This window comes from Phyllobates terribilis, unplaced genomic scaffold (assembly GCF_046119375.1).
Source record: "Phyllobates terribilis strain yellow unplaced genomic scaffold, ASM4611937v1 Scaffold_1__5_contigs__length_1240528914, whole genome shotgun sequence".
NCBI classification, from domain to species: domain Eukaryota; kingdom Metazoa; phylum Chordata; class Amphibia; order Anura; family Dendrobatidae; genus Phyllobates; species Phyllobates terribilis.
The window spans coordinates 659,388,788-659,403,932 of NW_027362761.1; the positions used below are offsets into that span (position 1 = coordinate 659,388,788).

Below are 15,145 nucleotides of genomic sequence, written 5' to 3' on the forward strand. Positions count from 1 at the left end.
GCGGAGCCCAATAGGTTCGCATGACAACCAGGGGTCTGCAGAAGACCCCGATGCTTGTCATTGTTGATCTGCTATAAACGCCGGCTTGTGACTCTCTTCCTGGACTGATTATAAACTCAATTCACTGGTAAATTCTGCTTCAGTGAGGGATGAAATGACAGATGCTCTCTATAACGGGAGACAGAACAGACACAGAAAAGACATGCTGCTGCAAGTTCGGTAACTGTCATCTCATACCTCATTGATCCACTGAAGACAGATTTTACTAGTGGATTGAAAGTGTGTAACCAGTACAACAGGAACAAGAACTCTATAGTAAGATACATTACAAAGTTTCCTATCTTCGCATGAACTCTTTATGTAAACAAAAATTAAAATGATACTTACTTTTTAAGGATTTGTGTCCTGTCAAGTACCCTAGGTTAGATTTTACTAGTAGATACAAAACTTTTCATGAAACGGTTTATAAACCATGCTACATGTCCAACATGACAAATCTAATTGCCATAAACTACAATCAGAATTCAAAAAATAATTCAAATAATAGCAATAGTAGGGTAATACTGTACTTTGTTCATTTGCATTATATTTTAACTTGAACTGATTTGTGATGATTTATGGGATCCTCACTTCTAAAACAGGTAAATATCCCATTGTAATATGGCAAATGTTTGGATGGGCAAAATAAGTGTTAGTGAATATGGATTTAAGATTTTTGTTACTGAAAATTTGAACACACTCGACTGTAATGCAAAGCAAATATCCCCCATATAACCATTCTAATACTGCCTGTGTTTAGGTTACACAGCATTTAACGGAGTGGACTTTGAAGGAACATTTCATGTTAACACTGAAACAGATGATGATTATGCTGGATTTATATTTGGCTATCAGGACAGCTCTAGTTTCTATGCTGTAATGTGGAAACAGATGGAACAGACTTATTGGCAAGCAAACCCTTTCAGAGCTGTGGCAGAACCTGGCATTCAGTTAAAGGTAAAAGAAAAGTTACTTTTATCATCTATTTTAAGAGTCTGAGTGAGAGTGGGGGAATTACAGCGATAAAGAGAAATAAAAGGAAGAAGTGGATATACAAAACATTAGATTTATTGATTAAGTTTTCCTGTTTTGGAAGGTTACCTGAGCTTTTAGCAGTTTAATAATTTTACTTATTTTGACATGTGAAAATGTAATTAAAAAGGGCAAAAAAAGAACAATAATTAGTTTATATAGTGATATAGTCATTTTAGTGTACACTTGAAAAATGGAGTACTATTAAGGAAACTAAATCTGTTAATATTTGGTACTTATATTTTTAATACATTTAACCTTCTCCTAAGTACATATATATGGTACATTTACACAAATAGGAGTAATTAATTAAACACCATTTGCTGTTTTACATTAGGCTGTCAAATCAACTACTGGACCTGGGGAACAGCTCAGGAATTCTTTGTGGCATACAGGTGACACAGTAAGCCAAGTCAAACTATTATGGAAAGATCCAAGAAATGTAGGATGGAAGGATAAGACCTCATACCGTTGGGTTTTGCAACATAGGCCTTCAGTGGGATACATCAGGTATATACTCTATAGCCATTATTTTCAACTCCAGTTCTAAAATACCACCAATAGCTCTCTTGAGGACATCCCATGTTGAGGACTAATGTGGCAATTCCATTTGAAGTAATGGTATCCACTAGAGTTCATGAAAAAAGATTTGGAAGAACCTCATTGTTGTGGCACTACATATGCCAGCAGGCCTACTGATCAGAATAGGCCTTGGGGATGCAGGTACAAGGAAATTCACAAGGCTCTGGTCCAATGGCCAGGTACTACCGACATGTTCACTGAACCCAAGATCCGGGAATTTTTTTTACTCAACTCTAGTTTCCATTCAGATAGTGGCTTTACCACCTGAAAAATCTTCCAAACAAAGCTCAACATGCACAGACAGGGGTTGAAACCAAGATTTTACACTTGCTATACTAAATGAATAATCATGCTGCTACATATTAGTAGCAAAATAGAACTTACAGCTTTAGCAGGATAAAAGAAAGCATAGGAAATAGGCAAATGCTGGTAATACCAGGCAAATGCAGAATCTTCTTTTGGTAATTGTGACTGCTGCCAAGACTATTGACTTTTTCACAAATCCTTTTAAACAGTAATTCACTAAATAATCATATACAATCTATTCAGCTTGGGCACATTCTGTTACTAAAATGCAGGGAGCATTGACTTTCACATATTCTGTATCTACCTTGCAGATTAGTCACTATGCTACAGGCAACAAACTATCTTGTTTTAAAACCTTGCAACTTTGGGCATGACTGCAGTAATTGAGCTTTAAGTCCGTTTTCATTTTAATCTCTTCCTTCCTTCCAGGGTAAAGTTTTTTGAAGGTGCAGAACTGGTAGCAGATTCAGGTGTTTTACTGGACACCACTATGAGAGGTGGACGTCTTGGAGTATTTTGTTTCTCCCAGGAAAACATTATTTGGTCTAACCTAAGATATCGTTGTAATGGTGAGTTGGAATTTGGTTTTCTAATTTTTTTAAAGAGGATTTTCCATCTTATCATTTATTAGAGCCACTGTTGGAAATTATATACAAATTCTATAAAAAATGAATCCACAACTTCTCAAAATTTGTATTTTGACATGAATTAGATGAAACAAGTGACAGCGACTATTACTGAAATTCAAACTTCAACACAAGAAGCACTACATTTCTTATCTAGGTTTTAACCTCCCAATCGTTATACATTCCCTCCCTATTTAAATAGAATTACCTCAACAAAACTGCATACCTAGTTAAATTGGATGCCTGATGCTTTCATGGGTAGGCAGTAGAGATTACCAAATCCGTCCACTGTGAAGTAACTTTGAGTCAAATTTCATGAAATTCGCAGATCCCTACGAATTTGCCAACCACCCAGCAAAGATTGAGGCAGAGAGACTCATTGCCAGAGAAACTAAAAATAATCCCAAAATATTCTTTAACTACATAAATAGTAAGAAACTAAAAAATGATAGTGTTGGCCCCCTTAAAAATAGTCTGGGTGAAATGGTGGATGAGGATGAGGAAAAAGCCAATATGCTAAATGATTTTTTTTCAACCGTATTTACACAAGAAAATCGCATGACAGAAAACATGATTAGTGATGACAAAAATTCTCCATTAAATGTCACTTGCTTAACCCAGCAGGAAGTACAGCGGCGTCTAAAAATCACTAAAGTTGACCAATCCCCGGGCCCGGATGGGATATACCCGCGAGTACTGCAGGAATTAAGTAACGTCATAGATAGACCATTATTTTTAATCTTTAAAGATTCCATAATAACAGGGTCTGTACCACAGGACTGGCATATAGCAAATGTGGTGCCAATATTCAAAAAGGGGACAAAAACCGAACTTGGAAATTATAGGCCAGTAAGCTTAACCTCTACTGTGGGTAAAATCCTGGAGGGTTTCCTAAGAGATGCTATACTAGAGTATCTGAAGAAGAATAACCTCATGACCCAATATCAACATGGGTTTACGAGGGACCGTTCCTGTCAAACTAATCTGATCAGTTATATGAGGAGGCAAGTTCTGGACTGGACCAAGGAAATGCAGTGGATGTTGTGTATATGGACTTTTCAAAAGCTTTTGATACGTTCCACACAAAAGGTTGATACATAAAATGAGAACAATGGGGATAGGGGAAAATATATGTATGTGGGTTAAGAATTGGCTCAGTGATAGGAAACAAAGGGTGGTTATTAATGGAACACACTCAGACTGGGTCTCAGTTAACAGTGGGGTACCACAGGGGTCAGTATTGGCCCCCTTCTTTTCAACATATTTATTAATGACCTTGTAGGGGGCATACAGAGTAGTATTTCAATATTTGCAGATGACACTAAACTCAGCAGGGTAATCAATACAGAGGAGGACAATTTTATATTACAGGAGGATCTATGTAAACTAGAAGCTTGGGCTGATAAATGGCAAATGAGCTCTAATGGGGATAAATGTAAGGTAATGCACTTGGACAGAGGAAATAAAATGTATAATTATATGTTTAATTGTAAAACACTCGGCAAAACTGTAACTGAAAATGACCTGGGTGTATTGGTGGTCGACAAGCTCACGTTTAGTGATCAGTGTCAGGCAGCTGCTGCAAAGGCAAATAAAATAATGGGATGCATTAAAAGAGGCATAGATGCTCATGAGGAGAACATAATTTTACCTTTATACAAGTCACTAGTGCGACCACACTTAGAATACTGTGTACAGTTCTGGTCTCCGGTGTATAAGAAAGACATAGCTGAACTAGAGAGGGTGCAGAGAAGAGCGACCAAGGTTATTAGAGGACTGGGGGGTCTGCAATACCAAGACAGGTTATTACACTTGGGGTTATTTACTGTGGAAAAAAGAAGGCTTAGGGGTGATCTTATTACTATGTACAAGTATATGAGGGAACAGTACAAAGACCTTTCTACTGATCTTTTTACTTTGAGGCCAGAGACGGGGACAAGGGGGTATCTTCTACGTCTGGAGGAAAGAAGGTTTAATCATAATCACAGACGGGGATTCTTTACTGTAAGAGCAGTGAGACTATGGAACTCTCTGCCGCATGATGTTGTAATGCGTGATTCACTGTTAAAATTTAAGAAGGGCCTGGATGCCTTTCTTGAAAAGTATAATATTACAGGTTATATATACTAGATTCCTTGATAGGGCGTTGATCCAGGTAACTAGTCTGATTGCCGTATGTGGAGTCAGGAAGGAATTTTTTCCCCAATGTGGAGCTTAGTGTTTGCCACATGGGGTTGAACTAGATGGACTTACTTTTTAAGTTTGAAGGAAGACTATGTTACTATGTTACCCCTCTCCCAAAAAAAGCCTGCCGCCATTTACACTTTGCAGAAAATTCACAGACCAGGTGCAGCCAGGCAGGCTTTTCCATAATGCCTTACCGCTATCATATCACATGGTCTAGCGATGTGTGAGTCACAATCAGGGAAAACATTTTTTTTTTTTCAGAAAATTAAAATTAACTGACAAATTCCCAGTATTTGAGTGTTAAAAATGTACCTTTTTTCTCACTTCTTTGTTGTAGTACTTCAATATTAGACCCTTACATACAGTAGTGTACATAGAAATCATGGGGCCCCATAGAAAAAATTCTATTTGGACCCCCTCGGTGCCTCTGCTTCTCGATGGCTCTCCCTTGCTTGCCCTAATAAACCCTGTAGCAGGTATCTTAGATACAGTGGGTATGGAAAGTATTCAGACCCATTTAAATTTTTCACTCTTTGTTTCATTGCAGCCATTTGGTAAATTCTAAAAATGTAATTTTTTTTTCATTAATGTACACTCTGCACCCCATCTTGACTGCAAAAAAACAAAAATGTAGATATTTTTGCAAATTTAAAAAAGAAAAACTGAAATATCACATGGTCATAAGTATTCAGACCCTTTGCTCAGACACTCATATTTAAGTCACATGCTGTCCATTTCCTTGTGATCCTCTTTGAGATGGTTCTACTCCTTCATTGGAGTCCAGCTGTGTTTAATTAAACTGATAGGACTTGATTTAGAAAGGCACACACCTGTCTATATAAGACCTCACAGCTCACAGTACATGTCAGACCAAATGAGAATCATAACCTCAAAGAAACTGCCTAAGGAGCTCAGAGACAGAATTGTGGCAAGGCACAGATCTGGCCAAGGTTACAAAAGAATTTCTGCATTACTCAAGGTTCCTAAGAGCACAGTGGCCTCCATAATCCTTAAAAGGAAGAAGTTTGGGACCACCAGAAGTCTTCCTAGACCTGGCTGTCTATCCAAACAGAGCAATCAATGGGAGAAAAGCCTTGGTGAGAGAGGTAAAGAAGAACCTCAAGATCACTGTGGCTGAGCTCCAGAGATGCAGTAGGGAGATGGGAGAAAGTTCCACAAAGTCAACTATCACTGCAGCCCTCCACCAGTCGGGCCTTTATGGCAGAGTGGCCCGACTGAAGCCTCTCCTCACTGCAAGACATATGAAAGCCCGCATAGCGTTTGCTCAAAAACACATGAAGGACTCCCAGACTATGAGAAATAAGATTCTCTGGTCTGATGAGATGAAGATAGAACTTTTTGGTGATAATTCTAAGTGGTAGGTGTGGAGAGAACTAGGCACTGATCATCACCTGCCCAATACAATCCCAACAGTGAAACATGGTGGTGGTAGCATCATGCTATGGGGGTGTTTTTCAGCTGCAGGGACAGAACGACTGGTTGCAGTTGAAGGAAACATGAATACGGCCAAGTACAGAGATATCCTGGATGAAAACCTCTTCCAGAGTGCTCTGGACCTCAGACTTGGCAGAAGGTTTACCTTCCATCAAGACAATGACCCTAAGCACACAGATAAAATAAAAAAGGAGTGGCTTCCGAACAACTCTGTAACCATTCTTGACTGACCCAGGCAGAGCTCTGACCTAAACCAAATTGAACATCTCTGGAGAGACCTGAAAATGACTGTCCACCAACGTTCACCATCCAACCTGACGTAACTGGAGAGGATCTGCAAGGAAGAATGGCAGAGGATCAGGTGTGAAAAACTTGTTGCATCATTCCCAAGAAGACTCATGGATGTTCTAGCTCAAAAGGGTGCTTCTACTCAATGCTGAGCAAAGGGTCTGAATACTTATGACCATGTGATATTTCAGTTTTTCTTTTTCAATTTGCAAAAATTTCTACTTTTCTGTTTTTTTTTCTGTCAAGATGGGGTGCAGAGTGTACTTTAATGATAAAAAAAATAACTTTTTAGAATTTACCAAATGGCTGCAATGAAACAAAGAGTGAAAAATTTAAAGCGGTCTGAATACTTTCCATGCCCACTGTAAGTAACTCTGATAGATAGCAAAGAAGATAACTAAAAAGGAAATTTATCTCAATAAAAATGATGGTAATGCCTCATGGATGCTTCATGTTGAGGTCTCAAAAATGCCTCAGTAGTGCCTCAACGCGTTTTCCCCATATTTAGGCTCCTCAGGAGGCTGCTAAACAATTTATATCACATGGGAGGTTTTCTCAGATGTACAAGGTGAGCCCGCAATGATACAGCTCAAAGGACAGATGCATTCAACATGGTTCACATATCCCAAATGTGATCCTCTTAAATATGTACCAGACCCCTCCCCTAAATTACTGAGCTTTTAGACACAGATGTAAAGAGGTGCGTGATCAAAAAGCCCCCAAATGTTCACCACAGACTGAGCTGCTCGCGGTGGTAAAAGGACCTTCCATGACGTCATTTAGTCATGTGACAGGTCACGCAACCGCTGACATCGGCAGTCGCGTGACCTGTCACATGACTAAATGACTTCATGGAAGGTCCTTTTACACCACCGCGAGCCGCCGAAGACACCGGAGAAGGAGATCGGGGGCCATCGGAAGGTGATTATAATATATTTTTTTATTTTTCACCATTTTTATTCTTTTTTTTACTATTGATGCTGCATTTGCAGCATCGTAACTTGGTCACACAATATAAATCCATGCCGGTTGCATGGATTTATATAGTGTGACCAAGTTGTCAAGCACTTTTCCAAGTGATGCTAAAATCGCTTGGAAAAGCGCTTGACAACCCGCATGCGGAAATGTATGTGAAGAACGCTTGACAAACGCTTCTACCTGGCAGAAAAAATGCATGTAAAATCCACATGCGATTTTTCTGCCAGGGAGATGCAGAAATGCTCAGGAAAAATCCACAGCATTTCTGCATTGTGGGCACTTAGCCTTAGTATCTACTATAATAAAGTGTGGAATATAGTGGATAGACTGTTGTATAGCACGGCAAACATTAATTAGGTATTTAAAATTATTAAGAAAGGTTATTTTTTATTGTTGGTCCGCTACAGTCAGTGATATTTGATTTACCCACGGTGACCAGGAAGATTGTGTTCAGTAATATTAGGGTGACCCATTCTTGTTTGCCATTATCTTACAAACTGCTGTTGACCGGTATCCCCTCTGAACCATTATTATGGTTCATTATTATGCTCAAGAGAATATAGAGGGTACTAATCTGTATTCACGAAAAGTGATTCTTTGGTCTTTCTGTTAAATTATCATTAATACATTTGTTGTGATTTTAGGGCTTATTAAAGCATACCAATAGGAAAAAATAAAGAACAATCTTAAAGGGATGGGGAGTGCATTCACCCTCATTCACCCTACCATGGAGGTTGGCACCCTAAGTTCGACACAGCCCCCCCACTCAAAATCAGTTATCCCTAAGTGACCCTATTTGGGACTAACTATTCTAAAAACCACCACCATCATCAAAAAATAAAGTGCTATAGTGCAATTTAGTAACTTACACTAATGATGTTTGGCCAACATTTCTGTGGTCCAGGACACAACATCAACAATATGAAAGTTGTTAGGCGTTTGCTGGATCTGAAATGGGTTCAGAATCATCTGTGGATTCTGTGGTCTCCCATTCCGGTCCAGATGCTGGTCAGCATCACCGTCGGTCCCAATGCCTAGCTGGTGCACAAGATGTACAGGTTGTCTCTCGGGTCTTTGTTCCTAGCAACATGAAGCGTAGGTTGCGGAGGGAAACAGGGCTGCTACAGCCTAAGTCCAGGATTCACTGCACTGAGCATGCCCGTGACATGGCGGACCGTGATTGGTGGTTTGGGAGTCAGCTGATCCGGTGATCTGGCACCGCCTGATTGGTCGCAGGTGACGTCACCAATAATGCGACGATGGGCAGGGCTTAATCTTTAAATAGCCCGCCCACAAACATGGCAATGTGCTCTGGTCATTGAGCTGTGATGGTGTAATTGTGTGGACGCTTGGTTGTTTGGGCTCCACGTGTGCTTTAGCTTCTGTCAGGCAGGTTTAGCGGGGGATAGGCAGCCTTAGATGGAGGGAGGCAGGTAGCTTCGTCTTACAGTCTGGCTCCTACAAAGGGGTCGCCATACACCCCGAGCAGTCTGCAGACGCCGTATTCCCGGCACCACCTGTAAGCGACGTGGAGAGATATTCCTCAGTCCGGTAGCACGCCGGCTGGGAGCACATATACGCCGGCGTGAATCACACACGCATCCTAACGCCTGCTGCGTAGTCCCTGTGCAGTAAACAGGGCTACGGATACATTATTTCTCGCACATCTCTCGTGCGGTTAACAGAGATAGTGCGAATCCCTATTCCCGTTCCGGTGCGCAGTAACACGGAGGGGATTGTTATTTCAGTTGGTTGTTTTACCTTCTTACTCGGAAGGTGTTCGGCCGCAGTCCTCCAGGCTACATCGCGGACCCTGGGTTCGGTTGCTTTCCATTGTTAATAAAGTTGTTTGCAACTGTCCCCTTAACAGTTGTCATATTAAAAGGAAACTTTAAATTCACAAAAACACATACGAGTTTGGGAATGCAAACTGATTAGAGTCTTTGGCACCCTCCACACAGGAATAAATCTGTCAGGAGGATCTATGTCTCACTACAAAATCTGAGGAATCTGCTCCAGAAATGGGAGGGCACTAGGCCTATGATCTTTCATGGATATTGGGACCATAAAACTTCACACCACTAATTGAATCCAATTAAGGATTCCCTCTCTGAGCTCAGTTTGTTTGTTTATTTAAATGTCAATTTATTATGCATCATGCATCTGCTTTCTCTCTTTTTTTTTCTTCCTTCTTTGTGTGCATATATTTGTGTTTCTTCATATACCTTGCCATATCATGCCTGAGGAAGAGACCTATGTTGTCTCGAAAGCTTGCCTTCTAACATTTATTTTATTTTTATTAGCCATTAATCTTGTAGCTATGATACCTTTTATCTTGTTTTCCCACTGAGACCAATCTTTTTTCAACTGGCTAACATGGTACCAAACCCATTTTTATTCCTTTAAGAAGTATGTTGGGTCCCCTGATGAACCTGGGGAAAACGCGTCAGGATGGGCTTGTTTATGAATTTACAAGATGAGTACATTCATGTATACAGTAGTGTGAAATAGTGTTTGCACCCTTCCTGATTTCTTATTCTTTTGCATGTTTGTCACACTTAAATGTTTCAGATCACAAAACAAATTAAAATATTAGACAAAGATAACAAGAGTAAACACAAAATGCACTTTTTACATGAAAGTCTGTATTATTAAGGGAAAAAGAAATCCAAACCTACAGGGCCCTTTCTAAAAAAAATGATTGCCCCCCTGTAAAACATAAATTAACTGTGGCTTATCACATCTTTGGGAAGCTGAGTTCAATTTCCCTAGCCACACGCAGGCCTGATTACTGCCACACCTCTTCTTAATCAAGAAGTCACTTAATTAAGACCTGCCTGACAAAGTGAAGCAGACCAAAAGATTCTCAAAATCTGCACATCATGCCGCGATTCAAAGAAATTCAGGAACGAATGAGAAACAAAGTAATTGAGATCTATCAGTCTGGAAAAGGTTATAAAGCCATTTCTAAAGCTTTTTAACTCCAGCGAACCACAGTGTGAGGCATTATCCACAAATGGCGTAATCATGGAACAGTAGTGAACCTTCCCAGGAGTGACCGACTAACCAAAATTACTCCAAGAGCGCAGTGACGACTCATCCAAAAGGTCACAAAAGACCCCACAACAACATCCAAAGAACTGCAGGTCTCACTTGCCTCAGTTAAGGTCAATGTTCATGACTCCACCATAAGAAACAGACTGAGCAAAAATGGCATGCATGGCAAAATTGCAAGACAAAAACCACTGCTGAGCAAAAAGAACATAAAGACTCATCTCAGTTTTGCCAGAAAACATCTTGATGATCGTCAAGACTTTTGGGAAAATACTCTGTGGACTAAGGAGACAAAAGTTGAACTTTTTGGTAGGTGTATGTCCCATTAGATCTGGCGTAGAAGTACAGCATTTCAGAAAAAGAACATCATACCAACAGTAAAATATGGTAGTGGTAGTGTCTGGGTCTGTTTTGCTGCTTCATGACCTGGAAGACTTGTTGTAGTAAAGGGAACCATGAATTCTGCTGTCTACCAAAAAATCCTGAAGGAGAATGTCCTGTTATCTGTTTGTGACCTCAAGCTGAAGCGCACTTGGGTTATGCAGCAGAATAATGATCCAAAACACACCAGCAAGTCCACCTCTGAAAGGTTTAACATAGTAACATAGGTTGAATAAAGACCTAGGTCCAACAAGTTCAACCTGTCTCCCCCAATTGTACTCCCCATACCAACACTACACTAACTTACTGGAACTAGGTTACTATTTTTATTTTTATCATTACTGCACTATTACAATTACAAATTAACCAGTTCATACTTTTTTAATTAGTTTTATTTTTGTATTACTATTATGGTATTACTAAAATCCCTGCACCTAAATCTGTTGATCAAGAAGAAGGCAAAAAGCCCAGGATACATTCATCCAATATGCATCATGGGGAAAAATTCCTTCTTGACCCCGAGAAAGGCGATCAGTACCAGAACCCTGGATCAAAAGCACTAGTACAGGTGTAACATTTTATCTAATTTAACTGTAACCCACAATGTTATGTGTATCGAGGAAATCGTTCATCCCTTTTTTGAACGCTGTTATAGTATCTGCCATTACTACCTCTTGTGGTAGGGCATTCCACAGCCTGACTGCTCTGACTGTAAAGAACCCTTTCCTGTTTAGGTGCCGGAATTGCCTTTCTTCCACCCGTAGTGAGTGCCCCCTGGTCCTTAGTATAGTCTTTGGTGGAATAAGTCATGGGCTAGACCTTTGTACTGACCACACACATATTTATATGTCGTTTTTCTAAGCTAAAGAAGCTCAACTTATTCAACCTCTCATCATATGAGAGGCCTTCCATCCCTTGTAATATTGTAGTTGCCCGCCTTTGAACTAACTCTAACTTCTGAATATCTTTTTTAAAATGAGGAGCCCAAAACTGGATTCCATATTCTAGATGTGGCCTAACCAGTGATTTATAAAGGGGTAATAATACGTTGGGATCACAAGATTTTATTTCTCTTTTTATACACCCTAAAATCTTGTTTGCTTTTGCGGCAGCTGCTTGACATTGATTACTGCTGCTCAGCTTACTTATAACCAGAATACCCAAATCCTTCTCCTGCTCTGTTGTCCCGAGTATACTCCCATTTAATGTATATGTAGCAATAGGATTACTCAGTCGTAGGTGCATTACTCTACATTTATCTACATTAAACCTCATCTGCCAAGTGTTTGCCCGTTCAGTCATCTTATCCAGAAAAACAAAATTAAGACATTGGAGTGGCCTAGTCAAAGTCTTAACCTTAATCCGATTGAGATGCTGTGGCATGACCTTAAAAATGCGGTTCATGCGCGGAAACCCTCGAATGTGGCTGAATTACAACAATTTTCCAAAGATGAGTGGGCCAAAATTCCTCCAGAGCATTGTAAAAGACTCCTTGACAGTTATCGCAAACGCTTGATTGCAGTTGTTGCTGGTAAGGGTGGCCCAACCAGTTATTATGGTTTAGGGGGCAATCGCTTTTTCACACAGGGTCCTATAGGGTTGGATTTCATTTTCTCTTAATAATAAAGACCTTTATTTAAAAACTGCATTCTGTGTTTACTTGTGTTATTTTTGTCTTATATTTAAATTTGTTTTGTGATCTGAAACATTTAAGTGTGACCAACATGCAAAGTATAAGCAATCAGGAAGGGGGCAAACACTTTTTCACACCACTTTATACGCTTTGGTCTGCTGCATCTGCAATCTAGCTATTGAGTCTTATCGATTGCTTTCTGTTTTTCTTCAATCTACTTGATTGAAGGAGAAATTATTGCATGTGAACTCTCATACATTTTGCTGTAGCTCACTTCTTTTATACAGTTAGGTCCATATATATTTGGACAGAGACAACATTTTTCTAATTTTGGTTCTAGACATTACCACAATGAATTTTAAACAAAACAATTCAGATGCAGATGAAGTTTAGACTTTCAGCTTTCATTTGAGGGTATCCACATTAAAATTGGATGAAGGGTTTAGGAGTTTCAGCTCCTTAACATGTGCCACCCTGTTTTTAAAGGGACCAAAAGTAATTGGACAATTGACTCCAAGGCTATTTCATGGACAGGTGTGGGCAATCCCTTCGTTATGTCTTTCTCAATTAAGCAGATAAAAGGCCTGGAGTTGATTTGAGGTGTGGTGCTTGCATTTGGAAGGTTTTGCTGTGAAGTAAACATGCGGTCAAAGGAGCTCTCCATGCAGGTGAAACAAGCCACCCTTAAGCTGCAAAAAAACAGAAAAAACCCATCCGAGAAATTGCTACAATATTATGAGTGGCAAAATCATCCTGAGAAAGAAAGAAAGCACTGGTGAACTCATCAATGCAAAAAGACCTGGGCGCCCACGGAAGACAACAGTGGTGGATGATCGCAGAATAATCTCCATGGTGAAGAGAAACCCCTTCACAACAGCCAACCAAGTGAACAACACTCTCCAGGAGGTAGGAGTATCAATATCCAAATCTACCATAAAGAGAAGACTGCATGAAAGTAAATACAGGAGGTTCACTGCACGGTGCAAGCCACTCATAAGCATCAAGAATAAAAAGGCTAGACTGGACTTTGCTAAAAAACATCTAAAAAAGCCAGCACAGTTCTGGAAGAACATTCTTTGGACAGATGAAACCAAGATAAACCTCTACCATAATGATGGAAAGAGAAAAGTATGGTGAAGGCGTGGTACAGCTCATGATCCAAAGCATACCACATCATCTGTTAAACACGGCGGAGGCAGTGTGATGGCTTGGGCATGCATGGCTGCCAGTGGCACTGGGTCACTAGTGTTTATTGATGATGTGACACAGGACAGAAGCAGCCAAATGAATTCTGATGTATTCAGAGCCATACTGTGTGCTCAGATCCAGCCAAATGCAGCCAAACTGATTGGTCGTCGTTTCATACTACAGATGGACAATGACCCAAAACATAAAGCCAAAGCAACCCAGGAGTTTATTAAAGCAAAGAAGTGGAATATTCTTGAATGGCCAAGTCAGTCACCTGATCTCAACCCAATTGAGCATGCATTTCACTTGTTAAAGACTAAACTTCAGACAGAAAGGCCCACAAACAAACAGCAACTGAAAACCACCGCAGTGAAGGCCTGGCAGAGCATCAAAAAGGAGGAAACACAGCGTCTGGTGATGTCCATGAGTTCAAGACTTCAGGCAGTCATTGCCAACAAAGGGTTTTCAACCAAGTACTAGAAATGAACATTTTATTTACAATTATTTAATCTGCCCAATTACTTTTGGTCCCTTTAAAAACAGGGTGGCACATGTTAAAGAGCTGAAACTCCTAAACCCTTCATCCAATTTTAATGTGGATACCCTCAAATGAAAGCTGAAAGTCTGAACTTCAACTGAATCTGAATTGTTTTGTTTAAAATTCATTGTGGTAATTTCTAGAACCAAAATTAGAAAAATGTTGTCTCTGTCCAAATATATATGGACCTAACTGTATATATCTATGACATATTGATTCTAACCAGTATCTTTGTGGACTTTCATTATATATTTGGCTGCAACACATTTTTCGGTGATGGTGGTGTTTTTTTGGATATTTAGTCCAAAATATGGTCATTTAGGGATAGCCAATGTGAAGCAGGGCGCAGTGTTGAACTTGGGCTGCCAATCTCTGCAGCAAGGTAGGGTGAATACACTCCCCCACCCCTTTATGATTGTTCTCTATTTTTTCCTATTGATATACTTTAATCGGATTTAGAATCTTTAATTACCCTTTGAGTGTTTAATGATTATATGGTAATTTTAACTTTATAAATAGGAGTTATATTTTAGGAGTTTTTTTTCTTTTGGATATTTCCCTTGAACAAAATTGACCCCAAAATTTGTTGTGCAATTTCTCCTGAGTACGCCGATACCCAATATGTGGGGGGAAAATTACTGTTTGTGCAGACGGCAGGGCTTGGAAAGGAATGAGTGACGTTTTTGCAGTGCAGACTTTGATGGAATGGTCTGCAAGTGTCATGTCACATTTAGTGAGCTCCTGATGTGCCTAAACAGTGGAAAAACCCCGTAAGTGACCCTTAATTGGAGTTGATCTAGTGTTTTCCTGATATGTCAATTTTAAAATGTGTTGGCATACGTAAGTTGTGTAGAGTGC

General features: G+C 39.8%; 1 protein-coding gene across 1 annotated transcript in view; it reads left to right on the top strand.

Moving 5' to 3' along the window:
* LOC141273238 (cartilage oligomeric matrix protein-like) overlaps positions 1-15,145 on the top strand; it is a 1,071,601-nt gene that overhangs the window by 1,042,804 nt on the left and 13,652 nt on the right. The window contains exons 16-18 of the mRNA XM_073684814.1: positions 800-996; positions 1,409-1,581; positions 2,389-2,528. Of these exons, the coding sequence (XP_073540915.1) occupies positions 800-996; positions 1,409-1,581; positions 2,389-2,528 (510 nt within the window). The remainder of the gene's footprint in view (positions 1-799; positions 997-1,408; positions 1,582-2,388; positions 2,529-15,145) is intronic.